The sequence below is a fragment of the Salvelinus alpinus genome, chromosome 7 (assembly GCF_045679555.1).
Source record: "Salvelinus alpinus chromosome 7, SLU_Salpinus.1, whole genome shotgun sequence".
NCBI classification, from domain to species: Eukaryota; Metazoa; Chordata; class Actinopteri; order Salmoniformes; family Salmonidae; genus Salvelinus; species Salvelinus alpinus.
In genome coordinates this window covers 70,621,747-70,642,716 of record NC_092092.1, presented here as the reverse complement: position 1 = coordinate 70,642,716, position 20,970 = coordinate 70,621,747, and the positions used below count along the sequence as shown (strand labels likewise).

Sequence of the window (20,970 nt, the reverse complement as noted above, 5' to 3'; positions counted from 1 at the left end):
GGATTTTGATAATTAGTGGGTATCGGCCTAATTCTGCTCTGCATGCATTATTTGGTGTTCTACGTTGTACACGGAGGATATTTTTGCAGAATTCTGCATGCAGAGTCTCAATTTGGTGTTTGTCCCATTTTGTGAAATCTTGGTTGGTGAGCGGACCCCAGACCTCACAACCATAAAGGGCAATGGGCTCTATGACTGATTCAAGTATTTTTAGCCAGATCCTAATTGGTATGTTGAAATTTATGTTCCTTTTGATGGCATAGAAGGCCCTTCTTGCCTTGTCTCTCAGATCGTTCACAGCTTTGTGGAAGTTACCTGTGGTGCTGATGTTTAGGCCGAGGTATGTATAGTTTTTTGTGTGCTCTAGGGCAACGGTGTCTAGATGGAATTTGTGGTCCTGGTGACTGGACCTTTTTTGGAACACCATTATTTTGGTCTTACTGAGATTTACTGTCAGGGCCCAGGTCTGACAGAATCTGTGCAGAAGATCTAGGTGCTGCTGTAGGCCCTCCTTGGTTGGTGACAGAAGCACCAGATCATCAGCAAACAGTAGACATTTGACTTCGGATTCTAGTAGGGTGAGACCGGGTGCTGCAGACTGTTCTAGTGCCCGCGCCAATTCGTTGATATATATGTTGAAGAGGGTGGGGCTTAAGCTGCATCCCTGTCTCACCCCACGACCCTGTGTGAAGAAATGTGTGTGTTTTTTGCCAATTTTAACCGCACACTTGTTGTTTGTGTACATGGATTTTATAATGTCGTATGTTTTACCCCCAACACCACTTTCCATCAATTTGTATAGCAGACCCTCATGCCAAATTGAGTCGAAGGCTTTTTTGAAATCAACAAAGCATGAGAAGACTTTGCCTTTGTTTTGGTTTGTTTGGTTGTCAATTAGGGTGTGTAGGGTGAATACATGGTCTGTTGTACGGTAATTTGGTAAAAAGCCAATTTGACATTTGCTCAGTACATTGTTTTCATTGAGGAAATGTACGAGTCTGCTGTTAATGATAATGCAGAGTATTTTCCCAAGGTTACTGTTGACGCATATTCCACGGTAGTTATTGGGGTCAAATTTGTCTCCACTTTTGTGGATTGGGGTGATCAGTCCTTGGTTCCAAATATTGGGGAAGATGCCAGAGCTAAGGACGATGTTAAAGAGTTTTAGTATAGCCAATTGGAATTTGTTGTCTGTATATTTGATCATTTCATTAAGGATACCATCAACACCACAGGCCTTTTTGGGTTTGAGGGTTTTTATTTTGTCCTGTAACTCATTCAAGGTAATTGGAGAATCCAATGGGTTCTGGTAGTCTTTAATAGTTGATTCTAGGATTTGTATTTGATCATGTATATGTTTTTGTTCTTTATTCTTTGTTATAGAGCCAAAAAGATTGGAGAAGTGGTTTACCCATACATCTCCATTTTGGATAGATAATTCTTCGTGTTGTTGTTTGTTTAGTGTTTTCCAATTTTCCCAGAATTGGTTAGAGTCTATGGAGTCTTCAATTACATTGAGCTGATTTCTGACGTGCTGTTCCTTCTTTTTCCGTAGTGTATTTCTGTATTGTTTTAGTGATTCGCCATAGTGAAGGCGTAGACTCAGGTTTTCCGGGTCTCTATGTTTTTGGTTGGACAGGTTCCTCAATTTATTTCTTAGATTTTTGCATTCTTTATCAAACCATTTGTCATTGTTGTTCATTTTCTTCGGTTTTCTATTTGAGATTTTTAGATTTGATAGGGAAGCTGAGAGGTCAAATATACTGTTAAGATTTTCTACTGCCAAGTTTACACCTTCACTATTGCAGTGGAACATTTTACCCAGGAAGTTGTCTAAAAGGGATTGAATTTGCTGTTGCCTAATTGTTTTTTGGTAGGTTTCCAAACTGCATTCCTTCCATCTATAGCATTTCTTAATGTTACTCAGTTCCTTTGGCTTTGATGCCTCATGATTGAGTATTGCTCTGTTCAAGTAGACTGTGATTTTGCTGTGGTCTGATAGGGGTGTCAGTGGGCTGACTGTGAACGCTCTGAGAGACTCTGGGTTGAGGTCAGTGATAAAGTAGTCTACAGTGCTACTGCCAAGAGATGAGCTATAGGTGAACCTACCATAGGAGTCCCCTCGAAGCCTACCATTGACTATGTACATACCCAGCGTGCGACAGAGCTGCAGGAGTTGTGACCCGTTTTTGTTGGTTATGTTGTCATAGTTGTGCCTAGGGGGGCATATGGGGGAGGGAATGCTGTCACCTGCAGGCAGGTGTTTGTCCCCCTGTGTGCTGAGGGTGTCAGGTTCTTGTCCAGTTCTGGCATTTAGGTCGCCACAGACTAATACATGTCCCTGGGCCTGGAAATGATTGATTTCCCCCTCCAGGATGGAGAAGCTGTCTTTATTAAAGTATGGGGATTCTAGTGGGGGGATATAGGTAGCACACAGGAGGACATTTTTCTCTGTTAAGATAATTTCCTTTTGAATTTCTAGCCAAATGTAAAATGTTCCTGTTTTGATTAATTTAATGGAGTGAGTTAGGTCTGCTCTATACCAAATTAGCATTCCCCCTGAGTCCCTTCCCTGTTTCACACCTGGTAGTTTGGTGGATGGGACTACCAGCTCTCTGTAACCTAGAGGGCAACCAGTGGGTCTGTCTCCGCTATACCATGTTTCTTGCAGGATGACAATGTCTGCATTACCGATTTCTTTGGTGAAGTCCGTGTTCCTGCTCTTTAGGCCAAAGGCAGATGACCTCAGGCCTTGGATATTCCAGGATGATATAGTGAAGGCTTTTTGTTCCATAAAGTGTCCAATGTTGTTGGCCGTGTGGTTTGGCCTCAGGCCAGTAAGTGTGAGCAGAGCCTGCTGAGCATCTGGTACATGCCGTTGGCTTGGGCGAGTGTAAGAGTGGGGGTTGGGCCTGTTTGCCCGCTCACTACCTGGGCGTATGTGTGACTTCCATGTTGATGCTCTCTTTGCGGGGGTGGGGTGCATGGGGTGGGCAGGAGTGGCATAGGTCTGATCTGAGGGGGCCTAAATGGGGTGTGGGCATGGTTGATGTGGGGGGGTGTTGATTGGTTGGGGTGGGGGTGTGGATGTGTCTGGGGGTGCTGTGGTCTGGATGTAAGTCCTCTTGGCGTGGGTCCTCTATGTGTAGGTCCACGGGGGGGTCCTGCAGGTCTTGGAGGGTGTCTCGCTGGTCTGGGTGGGGTGTCTATTGATCTGTTGCTCCTGTGTGAAGTGTTGGGGCTGCGTTTGAGAGCGATGTCCTTTAGAGTCCGGACAAAGGTGGGCACTGCTGCCTTATAGAGGTGGACCTGGTCATAGAGGCTGTTCAAGTCCAGGGTGGAGTGGTGGGCCAGGAAAGAGAGAGAGAGAGAGAGAGAGAGAGAGAGAGAGAGAGAGAGAGAGAGAGAGATGAAGGAGAGAGAGAGAGAGATGAAGGAAAGAGAGAGAGAGATGAAGGAAAGAGAGAGAGAGAGAGAGAGAGAGATGAAGGAGAGAGAGAGAGATGAAGGAAAGAGAGAGAGAGAGAGAGAGAGAGAGAGATGAAGGAGAGAGAGAGAGAGATGAAGGAGAGAGAGAGAGAGAGAGAGAGAGAGAGAGAGAGAGAGAGAGAGAGAGAGAGAGAGAGAGAGAGAGAGAGAGAGAGAGAGATGAAGGAAAGAGAGAGAGAGATCTCTCTCCTTCATCTCTCTCTCTCTCTCTCTCTCTCTCTCTTTCCTTCATCTCTCTCTCTCTTTCCTTCATCTCTCTCTCTCTCTCCTTCATCTCTCTCTCTCTCTCTCTCTCTCTCTCTCTCTCTCTCTCTCTCTCTCTCTCTCTCTCTCTCTTTCCTTCATCTCTCTCTCTCTCTCTCTCTCTTTCCTTCATCTCTCTCTCTCTCTCTCTCTCTCTCTCTTTCCTTCATCTCTCTCTCTCTCTCTCTCTCTCTCTCTCTCTCTCTCTCTCTCTCTCTCTCTCTCTCTCTCTCTCTCTCTCTCTCTCTCTCTCTCTCTCTCTCTCTCTCTCTCTCTCTCTCTCTCTCTCTCTCTCTCTCCTTCATCTCTCTCTCTCTCTCCTTCATCTCTCTCTCTCTCTCTCTCTTTCCTTCATCTCTCTCTCTCTCTCTCTCTCTCTCTCTCTCTCTCTCTCTCTCTCTCTCTCTCTCTCTCTCTCTCTCTCTCTCTCCTTCATCTCTCTCTCTCTCTCCTTCATCTCTCTCTCTCTCTCTCTCTCTCTCTCTTTCCTTCATCTCTCTCTCTCTCTCCTTCATCTCTCTCTCTCTCTCTCTCTCTCTTTCCTTCATCTCTCTCTCTCTTTCCTTCATCTCTCTCTCTCTCTCCTTCATCTCTCTCTCTCTCTCTCTCTCTCTCTCTCTCTCTCTCTCTCTCTCTCTCTCTCTTTCCTTCATCTCTCTCTCTCTCTCCTTCATCTCTCTCTCTCTCTCTCTCTCTCTCTCTCTCTCTCTCTCTCTCTCTCTCTTTCCTTCATCTCTCTCTCTCTCTCTCTCTCTCTCTCTCTCTCTCTCTCTCTCTCTCTCTCTCTCTCTCTCTCTCTCTCTCTCTCTCTCTCTCTCTCTCTCTCTCTCTCTCTCTCTCTCTCTCTCTCTCTCTCTCTCTCTCTCTCTCTCTCTCTCTCTCTCTCTCTCTCTCTCTCTCTCTCTCCACGTCAGTCAGTCACCCTCACCTCACTACTGCTGAGGAGTAATAGCATGGTGTATGTGTGTATGTGTGTGAGCTAACGCTAGCTACCGAACATGCTAACACCAAACGCCCTCTGTACTGAGGGCTGCAGTGCCGCTCTAAGGGTTTTGCATGAATAACCCTCACCCTCCTCCCTCTTTCTCTCTCCCTCTCTTTCTCCTTCACTCTCTATCTTTCTCTTTCTCTCCATACTCAGCTACCATTGAGGCCATTGAAGCCATTGATCCTGTTGAGGACGCAGAAGGTAAATTCCACTCATGCATCAACAATGAGATTAAGCGAGTGAGTGTGTGAGAGAATGAAAGAGGTAGAGAAAGAAGGGGATGAGGCATGGCGACCCATCCACGCCATACACTTATCCACAATGCATTGAGCTCTTCTAACAGCACTGCTCATGGTGAAGCCTGACTGCTCTTATTCTTTCTCCTCACACACACTCCCCTCTACACACTTCTCTCTCTCTCTCTCACACACACACACACACACACACACACACACACACACACACACACACACACACACACACACACACACACACACACACACACACACACACACACACACACACACACACACACACACACACATTCCACAAGACACGCTCCGGAAAAAAACACACACAACGGTAAAACAGTGACTAATCATAAGTGTGTATCAGCTGGGGGAGGAATCTGACCCTACGATAACTCTAACATCATCCCTACACAATGACACCATCCCTACACAACCTCTGCTATTTGATTTCGGTACAACAACATGTGCTGTGTGGAGCCTGTGGAGTTTTGCGTTGGAAACGTGATGTTCCGTGATGACACACATTGTTAACACATGAACACTACAATCTTTATGTAGACTGTAAGTCGCTAGTAGGATACTGTTGAATCTTGACACTTGTAAGTCTGGAAGGATAGTGGATTGTAAGTGTGTAAATGATGTCTGTAAGTGTTCAGTATATTCTGTTTGTACTGGCCTAGCTGTTGTGTGTATTTATAAGGCTTCTGTGTAGTAACTAGTAGGGTTGGGTGGTATCCAGATGTTCATATCGTCATACCATCCTTTTCTCATCCTGGGATATACGGTATTACCGGCTTAGTACACAAGGGGGTGCCAAAAAAAGCCCATCGGGTGTCTATTACCAGAATGATAACAAAATTAGCACAAGTAATAGCGAATTTCCATGGAGGCTGCTAGCTAAATATGCTAACGAGCGCAAACAAAAGTAAATGAATGAATTGCAAAGACAGGCTTTCCAGCTCGAGTTATACATACAGTGCATTCGGAAAGTATTCAGACCCCTTGACTTTTTCCATATTTTGTTACGTTACAGCCTTATTCTAAAATTGATTGAATAAAAAAAATGGATCCTCATCAATGTACACACAATACCCCATAATGACAAAGCAAAAACTGTTTTATCGAAATGTTTGCAAATCTATTCAAAAGAAAAAACTGAAATACCTGATTTACATAAGTATTCAGACCCTTTGCTATGAGACTCGAAATTGAGCTCAGGTGCATCCTGTTTCCATTGATCATCCTTGAGATGTTTCTACAACTTGATTTGAGTCCACTTGTGGTAAATTCAATTGTTTTGACATGATTTGGAAAGGCACACAACTGTCTATATAAGGTCCCACAGTTGACAGTGCATGTCAGAGAAAAAAACCAAACTGTGAGGTCGAAGGAATTGTCCGTAGAGCTCCGAGACAGGATTGTGTCGAGGCACAGATCTGGGGAAGGGTACCAAAAAATCTCCATCGTAATTTAAATATACATTTTATTTATTTATTTTTGTTGTAATTTTTACCTCCTTTTTTTCTCCAATTTCGTGATCTTGTCTCATCGCTGCAACTCCCCAACGGGCTCAGGAGAGGCGAAGGTCGAGTCATGCGTCCTCCGAAACATGACCCGCCAAGCCGCACTTCTTAACATCCGCTCGCTTAACCCGGAACACAGCTGCACCAATGTGTCGGAGGAAACACTGTTCAACTGATGACCGAAGTCAGCCTGCAGGTGCCAGGCTTGCCACAAGGTGTTACTAGAGCGCGATGAGCCAATCAAAGCCCCCCTGGCCAAACCTTCGCCTAACCCAGATGACGCTAGGCCAATTGTGCGCTGCCCTATGGGACTCCGGGTCACGGCCAGTAATGACACAGTAATGACACAGTAATGGGATCGAACCCCAGGCTGTAGTGACGCCGCAACACTGGCATTTACGGTAGAGTGGCCAGGCGGAAGTCACTCCTCAGAAAAAGGCACATGACAGCCCACATGGAGTTTGCAAAAAGGTACCTAAAGGACTCTCAGATCATGAGAAACAAGATTCTCCGGTCTGATGAAACCAAGATTGAACTCTTTGGCCTGAATGTCAAGCGTCACATCTAGAGGAATCCTGGCACCATCCCTACGGTGAAGCATGGTGGTGGCAGAATCATACTGTGGGGATGTTTTTCAGCGGCAGGGACTGGGAGACTAGTCAGGATCGAGGGAAAGACAAACAGAGCAAAGTACAGAGAGATCCTTGATGATAACCAGCTCCAGAGCTTAGGACCTCAGACTGGGGCAAAGGTTCACCATCCAACAGGACATGATCTGAAAATAGCTGTGCAGCGACGCTCCCCATCCAAACTGACAGAGCTTGAGAGGATCGTCAGAGAAGAATGGGAGAAACTCCCCAAATACAGGTGTGCCAAGCTTGTAGTGTCATACTTCAACAAAGTAATGAGGAAAGAGTTTTTTATTTTTAATACATTTGCAAACATTTCTAAAAATCTGTTTTTGCTTTGTCATTATGGGGTATTATGTGTAGATTGATGAGGAGAAAAAACAATTGAATCAATTTTAGAATTAGGCTGTAACATAACAACATGTGGAAAAAGTAAAGGGGTCTGCACTGTATATAGCTTGGAGCTACCGAATGTCATTTTTGGTGAGTTTGGACATTTACAAGCGAATGTGAATGAGAGACACTGTGCAAATGAACAGAGTTTTGACGCATGCTTGTCTGAGGTTAGAAGCAGCATGTAAACTGTTGTGGAAATTCTAACCAATTGAGAGAGACTTTGTTATTTCTTCAAACAATCAATCATTATTAATAAGAATTGCAATAATGAAGCTGGTCAGTCATGCACTCTGAAGTGTAAGGTTGAGAGCTCGATGACACAATGAGTACAGAAGCCTTATATAGTCAAACTATCTTACGCAAGCATATACAAAACATCTTGGTATGTGTTCATGCGTGGTGAATGAGACTAAACTATGGTAGAAGGTACAGACTAACTGTAAATTGATCATCTCGTTCTGTAGCAACAGCTAGTTATTCTACTCTTCTAGTGAGGTCTCAAAACAACAGGAAATCCGTTTAGACAGTTTCTCTGAAGAAAATCAACGGTTTCCTGAATTGGGTCAAGCAAGCGCTTTTTGCTGTCTGCCCAGAGGGTGTGTGGTTGCACACCCACACACACATACACACGCATGAACTTAAAGAGATCCTTCAACACATTAGAAGTCATATAAACTGAAAGAGGTTAACATAGATTTTTCACTCACAGTGCATGCTGTGTCTGTGTGGAGTCTGGAGTCGCAAGGGCAACAGGCCTGCCTGCCTGCTCTGCTCAAAGAAGATGGGGCAAGAAGATGGGGAAATAGCAGGCGGGCCGAGAACGGAGAGGAGAAAAAACGCCATAAAATCAAGATAGCAGGCAGTTGTACAGATTTCTCAAACACGGCAGAAAGCTAACACAATATGATGCCCCGTCTCCTTATTAATTCAGCCACTTACTGAGATAACAGCAGAATGCTGCGATTTTCACGCAGACAAAATATTAAACGCATAAGAAATATCTTGCTGCGTTTTGAAGACGCAGATCTAAAATGCTTCTTATTGTAATTTCTGCTCGGCATCAGACACATTTTGTGCTTCAGTTGCACTTCTCCACTCGGATGACAGAGCTCTGACTGATGTGTAGCTACTTTTCTCTGGTGGTTTTCCATACAGACTACTTTTCTCTGGTGGTTTTCCATACAGACTACTTTTCTCTGGTGGTTTTCCATACAGACTACTTTTCTCTGGTGGTTTTCCATACAGACTATTTTTCTCTGTTGGTTTTCCATACAGACTACTTTTCTCTGGTGGTTTTCCATACAGACTACTGTTCTCTGGTGGTTTTCCATACAGACTACTTTTCTCTGGTGGTTTTCCATACAGACTACTTTTCTCTGGTGGTTTTCCATACAGACTACTTTTCTCTGGTGGTTTTCCATATAGACTACTTTTCTCTGGTGGTTTTCCATATAGACTACTTTTCTCTGGTACTTTTCCGTGTAGACTACTTTTTCCCGGTATAATGCAAGATTAACTTTAAGCAAAACATTAAGAAATGTAGCTAGCTACATTCTTTATATGATAAACATTAGAAATATGATGGCAATGCATCGTTTCTTGCCAAAAAACCTTGCTTTTTCAATGTAAACTCATTTACTTGTGAGGCTGCCAGACAAATAGCATTGCACTTCTGTTGTCATCTGATGAAAATGAAGCTATTTTCTGCTGAATGTGTTGAACAAAAAAGTATACTGAACAAAAACATAACCGCAACATGCAACAATTTCAACTATTTTACTGAGTTATATGAACTGTAAGGAAATCAGTCAATCGAAATACATTCATTAGGCCCTAATCTATGAATTTCACATGACTGGGCAGGGTGGCAGCCATGGGTGGGCCTGCGAGGGCGTAGCCCCCCACCCCCTTAAGAGCTAGGCCCAGCCAATCAGAATGAGTTTTATTACAGACATAAATACTCCTCAGTTTCATCAGCTGTCCGGATGGCTCGTCTCAGATGATCCCGCAGGTAAAGAAGCCGGAAGGGACGTCCTGGGCTGGCGTGGTTACACGTGGTCTGCGGTTGTGAGGCCGGGTTGGACGTACTGCCATATTCTCTAAAACAATGTCGGACACGGCTTATGGTAGATAGATAAAGGTGGATGGATTATCTTATTAAATTCTCTGGCAACTGCTCTGGTGAACATTCCATCAGTCAGCATGCCAATTGTGCGCCCCCTCAAAATATAGACATCTATGGCATTGTGTTGTGTGACAGAACTGCATATTTTAGTGGCTTTTTATTGTCCCCAGCACAAGGTGCACCTGTGTAATGATTATGATGTTTAATCAGATTCTAACAGGGATGTAAACAAATTTGTGCACAAAATTTGAAAGAAATAAGCTTTTTGCATTTTTTCTCTTAACCTATTGTACAAGTTGACTGCAGGTATTTACTTAAAAAGTAGCTACAAATATTAAAATGTATTGAAAAACTTCAAAGAAATAGTTTAAACAGTATTGAAAACCAAACTCCTAGCTATTTCCAAATATTTGCCATACCTTTTGCCTCATCCCTCTCAACCATACAATTTTTAAATTCCTCATCAATCCAAGGAGATTTAACAGTTTTTACAGTCATTTTCTTAACGGGTGCGTGCTTATTAGTAACTGGAATAAGCAATTTCATAAATGTGTCAAGTGTAGCGTCTGGTTGCTCCTCATTACACACCACGGACCAACAAATATTATTTACATCATCAACATATGAATCACAACAAAACTTGACCTCTTATACACTATATTAGGCCCAGCCTTTGGAACTTTGGTTTTCCTAGATATGGCTACTATATTGTGATCACTACATCCTATGGATTTGGATTCTGCTTTAAAGCAAATATCTGCAGCATTAGTACAGATGTGATCAATAGATGTTGGTGATTTAATTTCCTGTGCTGTTTGTAACTACCCTGGTAGGTTGACTGATAACCTGAACCAGTTTGCAGACACTGGGTACAGTTTGAATTTTTTACTTGGGTGGGCAGCTTGATGAGAGCCAGTCAATATTGAAATCACCCAGAAAATATACTTCTCTGTTGATATCACATACATTGTCAAGCATTTCAAACATATTATCCAGATACTGACTGTTAGCACTTGGTGGTCTATAGCAGCTTCCCACCAGAATGGGTTTAAGGTGAGGCAGATTAACATGTAGCCATATTACTTCAACACTATTTAACGTTAGATCGTCTCTAAGCTTTACAGGAATGTCGTTCTGAATATAGACCGCAACTCCGCCCTCTTTGGCATTTCTGTCTTTTCGGTAGATGTTATAACCATGTATTGCTACCACTGTATCATCAAAAGGTATTATCTAAGTGAGTTTCAGAGATGGTCAGAATATGAATGTCATTTGTTACAAGCAAATTATTGACTTCATGGAACTTGTTCCTCAGGCTGCATATGTTAATATGGGCTATTTTTAGATGGTGGTTCTATGTGGAACCATAATGACTCAAATAACCGTTTGAGCTCTTCAATGGTTATTTGCAGTTCTGAAAATGGGTTCTTTCCTCTTTAGTGACAATAAAAAATGTAGGGGGGTCGGCTCATTCAAATATTTTGGGGCTTGGTTTGCTCACAGCTCCTTTTCAACTGTGAGTGAGCGTGTCATTCCAGTCTATCAGTTGTGTTATGCCATTACATGTTAAATATGACTATGGCCAGGGTCCTTTGCTGTTGTTCTGGGATTGATTTGCACTTTTCGCACCAAAGTACGTTCATCTCTAGGAGACAAAACGCTTCTCCTTCCTGAGCGGTATGACGGCTGCATGGTCCCATGGTGTTTATACTTGCGTACTATTGTTTGTACAGATGAACGTGGTACCTTCAGGCGTTTGGAAATTGCTCCCAAGGATGAACCAAACTTGTGGAGGTCTCCAATTTATTTTCTGAGGTCTTGGCTGATTTCTTTTGATTTTCGCATGATGTCAAGCGAAGAGGCACTGAGTTTGAAGGTAGGCCTTGAAATACATCCACAGGTACACCTCCAATTGACTCAAATGATGTCAATTAGCCTATCAGAAGCTTCTAAAGCCATGACATCATTTTCTGGAATATTCCAAGTTGTTTAAAGGCACAGTCAACTTAGTGTATGTAAACTTCTGACCCACTGGAATTATGATACAGTGAATTATAAGTGAAACAATCTGTCTGTAAACAATTGTTGGAGAAATTACTTGTGTCATGCACGAAGTAGATGTCCTAACCGACATGCCAAAACTATAGTTTGTTAACAAGAAATGTGTGGAGTGGTTGAAAAACAAGTTTTAATGACTCCAACCTAAGTGTATGTAAACTTCCGACTTCAACTGTATATCGGACCAAATTATGAAAGACAAGAATTGTACTTTTGAGTTCCGTAAAGTCAGTGTGGAAGAGGTATTATTGTTGTCTATCAACAATGACACGCTAGTAAAGTAAAGTACTTCAAGCATATGTTTTCATTTCAGTCTCCACCATCTCCACCAACTGAATGGATTGTATGGATATGTTTCCTATTAATAATGTCAATTTAACATCTGTACAGAAAGACTCATGTGATGGACAAATTACAGAGGAGGAACTGCTTGATGCAATTAAAGCCTTTAAGTCCAGGAAATCTTCAGGGCTGGATGGCGTACCAGTGGAGGTATTCCAAACCTTTTTGATATTGTTATTAGCATGTTTTAACCACTCCTATATAAATGGTATATTATTAAACACTCAACAAGAAGGTCTGATTTCATTATTACTGAAACATGATCCAAGTGGTATATATAAAGATCCAGTCCATTAAAAAAAAAATACTTCAGTGTTTTGATGCAAAAATCTAGCTAAAGCGCATTGAATTCTGTGCTTAGCGCATAGTGTTAAAAAGGTTTTGTCAGATATTTTTCATCCTGATCAGACAGGAGTACTGGAAACAATAGAACACTATGAAATATCTGGTAAACATGCCTGGTTTTCATAGCTGACTTTGAAAAGGCTTTTGATAAAGTACGAATGGAGTTTAAATATAAATGCCTGGAATATTTAAATCTCTTATAAAATGGTGTCATGGTACACTGATGATTCACATTTTCTTTTAAAACCACAATTAGAATCCCCCCCCACAGCCTCATAGAGGATCTAGATACTTTTTCTAACCTCTCTGGATTAAAATCAAATTATGATAATTATGTATCACAAAAAAATTCAACTTTTACATTACCGTGTAGTTTACCAATAAAATGGTCTGACGGGGATGTGGACATACTCTGTATACATATCTTGAAAGAAAGAAATTATCTCACTCCAATACATTTTTATAGAAAGTTAGAAAAAATACATAAGATCTTGCTAGCATGGAAAGGAAAATACCTGTGTATTTGTGGAAAAATCCCCCTGATTAACTCTGTAGTCATATCCCAGTTTACCTATTTGCTTATGGCCTTGCCTACACCTAGCGACTAGTTTTTTAAATTATATGAGCAAAAAATATTGCATTTTATTTGGAATGGCAAGCCAGACAAAATTAAAAGGGCATATTTATATAATGAATATTAATTCGGAGGGCAGAAATGATTAAATATTAAAGCATTAGACCTCTCACTTAAGGCATCAGTCATACAAAAGTTATACTTAAATCCGAAATGGTTCTCTAGTAAATTAGTAAGAATGTCTCACCCCATGTTCAAGAATGGCCTTTTCCCCTTTATTCAGTAAGGAAAAGTAAGGAACTTGTCTGTCGGCCCTGCATTGAAGACCAAAAAAACTGGGTAAAGAAAATTGTGATAAATAAAAAGGCTCCGGGCCATGGATTATCACTGGAGACTCCGGGCCATGGATCATCACTACAGGCTCCGGGCCATGGATCATCACTACAGGCTCCGGGCCATGGATCATCACTGGAGGCTTCGTGACATGGATCATCACTACAGGCTCCGGGCCAGGATCATCACTGGAGGCTTCGTGCCATGGATCATCACTGGAGGCTTCGTACGTGGAGCCGGAACCAGTCTCACCGGACTGGGGAGATGCACTGGAAGCCTGGTGCGTGGAGCAGGCACCGGATACACTGGGCCGTGGAGGCGCACGGGAGGTCTCGAGCGTAGAGCTGGCACAACCCGTTCTGGCTGGATGCTTACTTTAGCCCGCCCGGCAAATGCGGGGCGCTGGCACAGAGCGCACCGGCCTGTGAATGCTCACTGGAGACACAGTGCGTATCACCGCATAACACGGTGCCTGACCGGTCACATGTTCGCCACGGTAAGCACGGGGAGTTGGCTCAGGTCTAAACCCTGACTCCGCCAATCTCCTCGTGTGCCCCCCCAAAACATTTTTGGGGAGCTGCCTCTCGGGCTTCCGTTGTTGACCTAACTTCGCTGCCTCCGCCTGCTTCCATGACAGGGTCTTGTCTCCTGCCATAATCTCCTCCCCGGTCCAGCTCGTCTTCCAAGTTGGCGCAGGCTGCTTGGTCTTTTTGTGGTGGGTAATTCTGTCACGGTCGTTGTCTTCAAATTCCCTGTCATAAATGAGCCAAGGCGCAGCGTGCATGTAATTCCACATCTTTAATAGAAGTGAAACCTTCACAAAAAAACTGGTAAACAGAAACCGAACGTGACGCGAACGTGACGCAACTGTGGCGCACACAAACACTCACAGAAAATAAATAATTACCCACAAACACAGGTCGGCAAAAGGCTGCCTAAATATGATTCCCAATCAGAGACAATGATAGACAGCTGCCTCTGATTGGGAACCATACCCAGCCAACAAAGAAACAGACAAACTAGAATGCCCACCCAAATCACACCCTGACCTAACCAAATAGAGAAATAAAAAGGCTCTCTAAGGTCAGGGCGTGACAGAAGCTTAAGTTTTATTGTTTATTAGTTACTCCAATTGGGGGAGGGGTGGTAGGGTTTGGGGAATAATAAAGGAAGGTATATACAAAAAAAAGTGTGTATGTGTATATATGTATATGTGTATGTGTATATATGTATATTTGTATGTGTATGCATATATATAAACTACCGTTCAAAACGTTTGGGGTCACTTAGAAATGTTCCTTGTTTTTGAAAGAAAAGCACATTTTTTGTTCATTAAAATAGCATCAAATTCATCAGAAATACAGTGAAGAAATTGTTAATGTTGTAAATGACTATTAGCTGGAAACGGCAGATTTTTATTGGAATATCTACATAGGCTTACAGAGGCCCATTATCAGCAAACATCACTCCTGTGTTCCAATGGTTTATCATTTTAAAAGGCTAATTGATCATTAGAAAACCCTTTTGCAATTATGTTAGCACAGCTGAAAATGGTTGTGCTGATTAAAGAAGCATTAAAACTGTCCTTCTTTAGACTAGTTGAGTATCAGCATTTGTGGGTTCGATTACAGGCTCAAAATGGCCAGAAACAAAGAACTTTCTTCTGAAACTTGTCAGTCTATTATTGTTTTGAGAAATGAAGGCTACTACATGTGAGAAATTGCCAAGAAACTGAATAACTAGTACAACGCTGTGTACTACTCCCTTCACAGAACATTGCAAACTGGCTCTAACCAGAATAGAAAGAGGAGTGGGAGGCCACGGTGCACAACTGACTAAGAGGACAAGTACATTAGAGTGTCTAGTTTGAGAACCAGACGCCTCACAAGTCCTCAACTGGCAGCTTCATTAAATAGTACCCGCAAAACACCAGTCTCAACATCAACAATGAAGAGGCGATTCCAGGATGCTGGCCCTAACAGAACACAGAGGGTGTTCTTTAATAATAAACATAATCCAGGTAGAATCAGGAATTGCCCAGTGTAGCTGTTCAGGCCCCTTACTTTTTTCGATATTTACTAACGACATGCCACTGGCTTTGAGGAAAGCCTGTGTGTTTATGTATGCGGAATACTCAACACTATACACATCAGCTACTACAGCAACTGAAATGACTGCAACACTTAACAAAGATCTGCAATTAGTTTCAGAATGGGTGGCAAGGAATCAGTTAGTCCTAAATATTTCCAAAATTAAAGCATTGTATTTGGGACAAATCATTCACTAAACCCTAAACTTCAACTAAATCTTGTAATAAATAATGTGGAAATTGAACAAGTTGAGGTGACCAAACTGCTTGGAGTAACCCTGGACTGTAAACTGTCATGGTCAAAACATATTGATACAACAGTAGCTAAGATGGGGAGAAGTCTGTCCATAATAATGCGCTGCTCTACCTTCTTAACAGCACTATCAACAAGGCAAGCCCTACAGGCTCTAGTTTTGTCACACCTGGACTACTGTTCAGTCATGTGGTCATGTGCCACAAAGAGGGACTTAGGAAAATTGCAGTTTGCTCAGAACAGGGCAGCACGGCTGGCCCTCAAAAGTACACGGAGAGCTAACATTAATGGCATGCATTTCAATCTCTCGTGGCTCAAAGTGGAAGAGAGATTGACTTCATCACTACTTTTTGAAAGAGGTGTTGACAAGCTGAATGTACCGAGCTGCTGTTTAAAATACTTGCACACAGCTCGGGCACCCATGCATACCTCACAAGACATGCCACCAGAGGTCTCTTCACGGTCCCCATGTCCAGAACAGACTATGGGAGGTGCATAGTACTACATAGAGCCATGACTACATGGAACTCTATTCCACATAAGGTAACTGATGCAAGCAGTAGAATCGGATTTTAAAAAGCAGGTAAAAATACATATTATGGAACAACGGGGACTGTGAAGAGACACACACAACGGTACAAAACATGCATACACATGCATTGTGATATTGTTGTATGGTGGTATTATACGTTTTGTATTGTAGATATGTAGTGGTGTAATAATGTTATTTGATGTACTGTTTTATCTTTTGTTTTGTATGTAGTGTAAGTGCTTTAATATGTTTGGACACCAGGAAGAGTAGCTGCTGCCTTGGCAGAACTAATGGGGATCCTTAATAAACCCCAGGAAGAGTAGCTGCTGCCTTGGCAGAACTAATGGGGATCCTAAATAAACCCCAGGAAGAGTAGCTGCTGCCTTGGCAGAACTAATGGGGATCCTTAATAAACCCCAGGAAGAGTAACTGCTGCCTTGGCAGAACTAATGGGGATCCTTAATAAACCCCAGGAAGAGTAACTGCTGCCTTGGCAGAACTAATGGGGATCCTTAATAAACCCCAGGAAGAGTAACTGCTGCCTTGGCAGGACTAACGGGGATCCTTAATAAACCCCAGGAAGAGTAGCTGCTGCCTTGGCAGAACTAATGGGGATCCTTAATAAACCCCAGGAAGAGTAACTGCTGCCTTGGCAGAACTAATGGGGATCCTTAATAAACCCCAGGAAGAGTAGCTGCTGCCTTGGCAGGACTAACGGGGATCCTTAATAAACCCCAGGAAGAGTAGCTGCTGCCTTGGCAGGACTAACGGGGATCCATAATAAACCCCAGGGAGAGTAGCTTCTGCCTTGGCAGGACTAACGGGGATCCCTAATAAACCCCAGCAAGAGTAGCTGCTGCCTTGGCAGGACTAACGGGGATCCTAAATAAACCCCAGGAAGAGTAGCTGCTGCCTTGGCAGGACTAATGGGGATCCATAATAAACCCCAGGAAGAGTAGCTGCTGCCTTGGCAGGACTAACGGGGATCCTTAATAAACCCCAGGAAGAGTAGCTGCTGCCTTGGCAGGACTAACGGGGATCCATAATAAACCCCAGGAAGAGTAGCTGCTGCCTTGGCAGGACTAACGGGGATCCATAATAAACCCCAGGAAGAGTAGCTGCTGCCTTGGCAGGACTAACGGGGATCCTTAATAAATACAAAGCCCCCCTTCCCAAAGAGCCCTAACTTCTTAGTATGTAGCAACTGCATTGTAACTACATTGTGTGTGTGTATTACATCTGTGTGTAATTGTGTTGGGATCTGTCTCCCCAGCAATCCGAGGCTTCTCTCCTCAACATAAGATCAATAGCTTTGCGGAGGCCAAGGGTCTGGACCGGATCAACGAGCGCATGCCCCCCCGCCGTGACGCCGTCAACAGTGTTGGTGTATCCATGGGCCGCATGAACATGGGGGAGCCCAACGGCACCGACAACAACAGCAATATACAGGGATGATGCACACACACACACACACACACACACACACATTTAAACACTATTTCATACACGCTCTGAAACACACACATAGATATGAAGTACATACACCAACATACACACATTTGACTTACACATACTCACAAATACACTTGATTTAAACATAAAGTACACACACATACTTATACATACACATAAACACAAAACATACAGGACACACAAGTCAACATATACCCTTATACAGGGATGGTACACACACTATCCTCCTCCTCCCCCTACCCCGTCCTGTTGCTGCCCAGCCCACCTCTCCACCAGTGTGGCAAGACTTTGCCATGGATGGTTGAGGCGTCCTACTGGACAAACTGTACTGCAGGTTCCATCATTACCTGATCTGACCTGGTCACACACACTACTGCAGGCCCCTGACCTGACCACACCACACTACGGAACACTCTACTGGACGTTCTGGAACACTCTACTGGACGTTCTGGAACACTCTACTGGACGTTCTGGAACACTCTACTGGACGTTCTGGAACACTCTACTGGACGTTCTGGAACACTCTAGTGAACGTTCTGGAACACTCTACTGAACGTTCTGGAACACTCTACTGAACGTTCTGGAACACTCTACTGAACGTTCTGGAACACTCCAATGCAAAACAAAGAGCTACTGTTCTGTTCTCATTGTGTAGTAGGGGTGACTTGGTGACAGATGTTACCTTTCTGTTGTGTTGGGGGCAGAGGGAGAGTGGGGGGGATTGGGGAGGGGAGGCATGGGCTGAGAGGTCAACGAGGGCTGAGGTGGCATGCGGTAGAGGGACTTCCTATCCTGGATTTTCAGTTTCCTCTTCTCATTTTAAAACAGGAAGTTGTGTGGTCAGCCCGGTTGGTGGTTTACTTCATTCACTTTATTTTATAAGATAGCTAGATAGATAGAGAGATGGACTGGATGGTTGTCGTGACGTCCATGGGAGTTTATTTGTGTGTGCTCGTGTCTGCATTTGCGATTGTGTGAGTGTATGTGTGTCTGTGGGGGTGAAATTTGAATGGCATTTTCATATGCAACATACAAGGTTGTGCTATCGAACATGTTTTGCTACTAGTACTATATGATAATAACAGGACATTCAAATGAAACATATTATTTATTTACTTCAAGGAAAAGACAATGTTGTCAGAAGGTTAAAAATACAGTCTTATTACCTGAGTGTTCTCTCTCGATCTTATTTTATAAGCCAATATGCTCCACTGGTCAGTTAGTCAGGACTAAAGTGTGTGGCCCACTGTTAATTCACACAGAGTTCACAGTACACTCACTACACCCCAGGCAGGCGCTGCCTCTAAAGTCAGTCAGATAGATTAAACTGACCTTAGATCAGTTTTAGTGGCAACGTCTGTCTATTCCACTCTTATGTTCTATTGCTGCCAAAACTGATCATATTTCACTTTTAAGGGCATCTTTTTACCACTTTTACTTATTCCACTTGCTGGGACTAGCTACACGTTTTATGTTCTATTGCTGCCAAGTCAATCATAGAAATAGAAAGCATAGAATGGATACCTGTATCAGAGATTGAAATGTAGAAATAACTATGATAGATTGGCTGTTTTGCTGGCATGCAATCAGAATCAGCAATGAGTGAAGTCTATTCCATGCGTTCCATTTCTACGGTGTCCTCTTAATGTGCTGTCCAGTAGCCTATAACCTGAGCTGGCTGCACTGGAGGAAGTTCCTATAGTGTATATGCTGTTGTGTTCTACCTTGAAAATGAAATGAAGTGTTTTTGGCTGAGTGTGAGCAGTGGCTAACAGAAGTCAACAGAAGGTTATTTATTTGTAAAGCATTTATAAACGCATCAATGCATGCAGTTAAGTTATTTGATAATAATAATGTGAAATTCGATTTGTGCCATGTTTCAGTATGGTAAGTTTCTTTTTTCTTGCTTCAAAATTAACTAAGGGATAATATTTATTTTGCAAAACATTTATTTATGATTTTTATACATTTTTTGGGGTGATTTTGTTATTCTTTTTTAAATGTTTTCCATGACTGTATTATGAATTAATTTATTGTTTTATTTTGATGCTGTACAGACTGGAAGCTTCTATGAGGTGAAATGCATTGTGACTCTATCTCTCCTCTCTTCTCTGTTGATGTACAGGAGTTGCTTTTAAACCTGCAATAGCGTGAATTAATGACCATACTATAAAGAGACAGACTTCCATTCAGGCAGCCAAAGCATGATTGCATGGCAAACTAATCTGTAAAAGCAGACACAGTTACAGAAGTTGTCTCTCAAATTTTAAAGGAAAAGTGTACTCTCTAATCATAATTCTTAAATGATATTCTTGTTATTTAATATTATTATTATTCTATTTATAATTAACATTATTCTTGAGCTCTCTGCTGGTTGCTCTCGCATTTTTCTGATCTTTGTTTGGTCTTATTGTGCTTTATTTTACGAGGTGAACTTACTGGAGACCTTGTGCCATATAGTTTGTGCCATGGCTCTCTGTCTCATCACACACACTGTACGCATGCCCCATGGGACAAACCACTTTTTTTACTCTTGAATAAAATATGCATGAACCTTTGGCATACTTCTGTTTATTTCCTCCGTTGTTCACAAACACATACAGAAGTGCGCACACACACACACACACACACACACACACACACACACACACACACACACACACACACACAATGTCCTTTGGCTGGTGGACTATTCTTAATATACACAGGAAACTGTGGAGCCTGAAAAACTCAGCCACGTTGCAGTTCTTGACCCAAACCGGTGCGCCTGGCACCTACTACCATACCCGTTGAAAGGCACTTCAGTCTTTTGTCATACCCATTCACCCTCTGAATGACACACACACAATCCACGTCTCAATTGTCTCAAGGCTTAAAAATCCTTCTTTAACCTGCCTCCTCACCTTCATCTACGCTGATTAAAGTGGATTTAACAAGTGACATCAATAAGGGATCATAGCTTTCACCTGAAATCACCTGGTCAGTCCATGTCATGGAAAGAGCAGGTGTTCATAATGTTTTCAGTGTATGTTTAATGTTTTCAGTAGATCACACACAATAACTGCAGCTGGATCAAGCAGACTCTAGCTCTATTGAAAACACTCTTCCTGGCTCTTCCACAAATATTTGCAGGAATGATGTGGCATCCAGGGGATACATTTTAATTTTATTTATGAATTGAAATTTTTCCTGTCATTTTCTGTAATATCTTTAGGTTACCTAGTCCAGGATTCCACACCTGGATAGGGACCGTGACTTGTAGTGCTGTACTGTGATGTGCTGTGCTGTGTAATAACACTGTAATAAGGTTTGAGTGGACTTGAGAGA

General features: G+C 42.6%; 1 protein-coding gene across 5 annotated transcripts in view; it reads left to right on the top strand.

The window, feature by feature from the left end:
- Window positions 1-20,201, top strand: part of LOC139581573 (protein phosphatase 3 catalytic subunit alpha-like) — a 78,933-nt gene extending 58,732 nt beyond the window's left edge. For 3 of the 5 annotated variants that reach the window (XM_071411492.1, XM_071411493.1, XM_071411495.1), the window contains 2 exons: window positions 4,874-4,921; window positions 17,444-20,201. In XM_071411492.1, coding sequence (XP_071267593.1) covers window positions 4,874-4,921; window positions 17,444-17,625 — 230 coding nt within the window. In that variant the 3' untranslated portion in view covers window positions 17,626-20,201. Of the gene's footprint in view, window positions 1-4,873; window positions 4,922-12,092; window positions 12,195-17,443 lie in introns of all 5 variants that reach the window. The other 2 variants (XR_011676251.1, XM_071411494.1) reach the window with 2 other exon arrangements.
- Window positions 20,202-20,970: the final 769 nt, after the last annotated feature.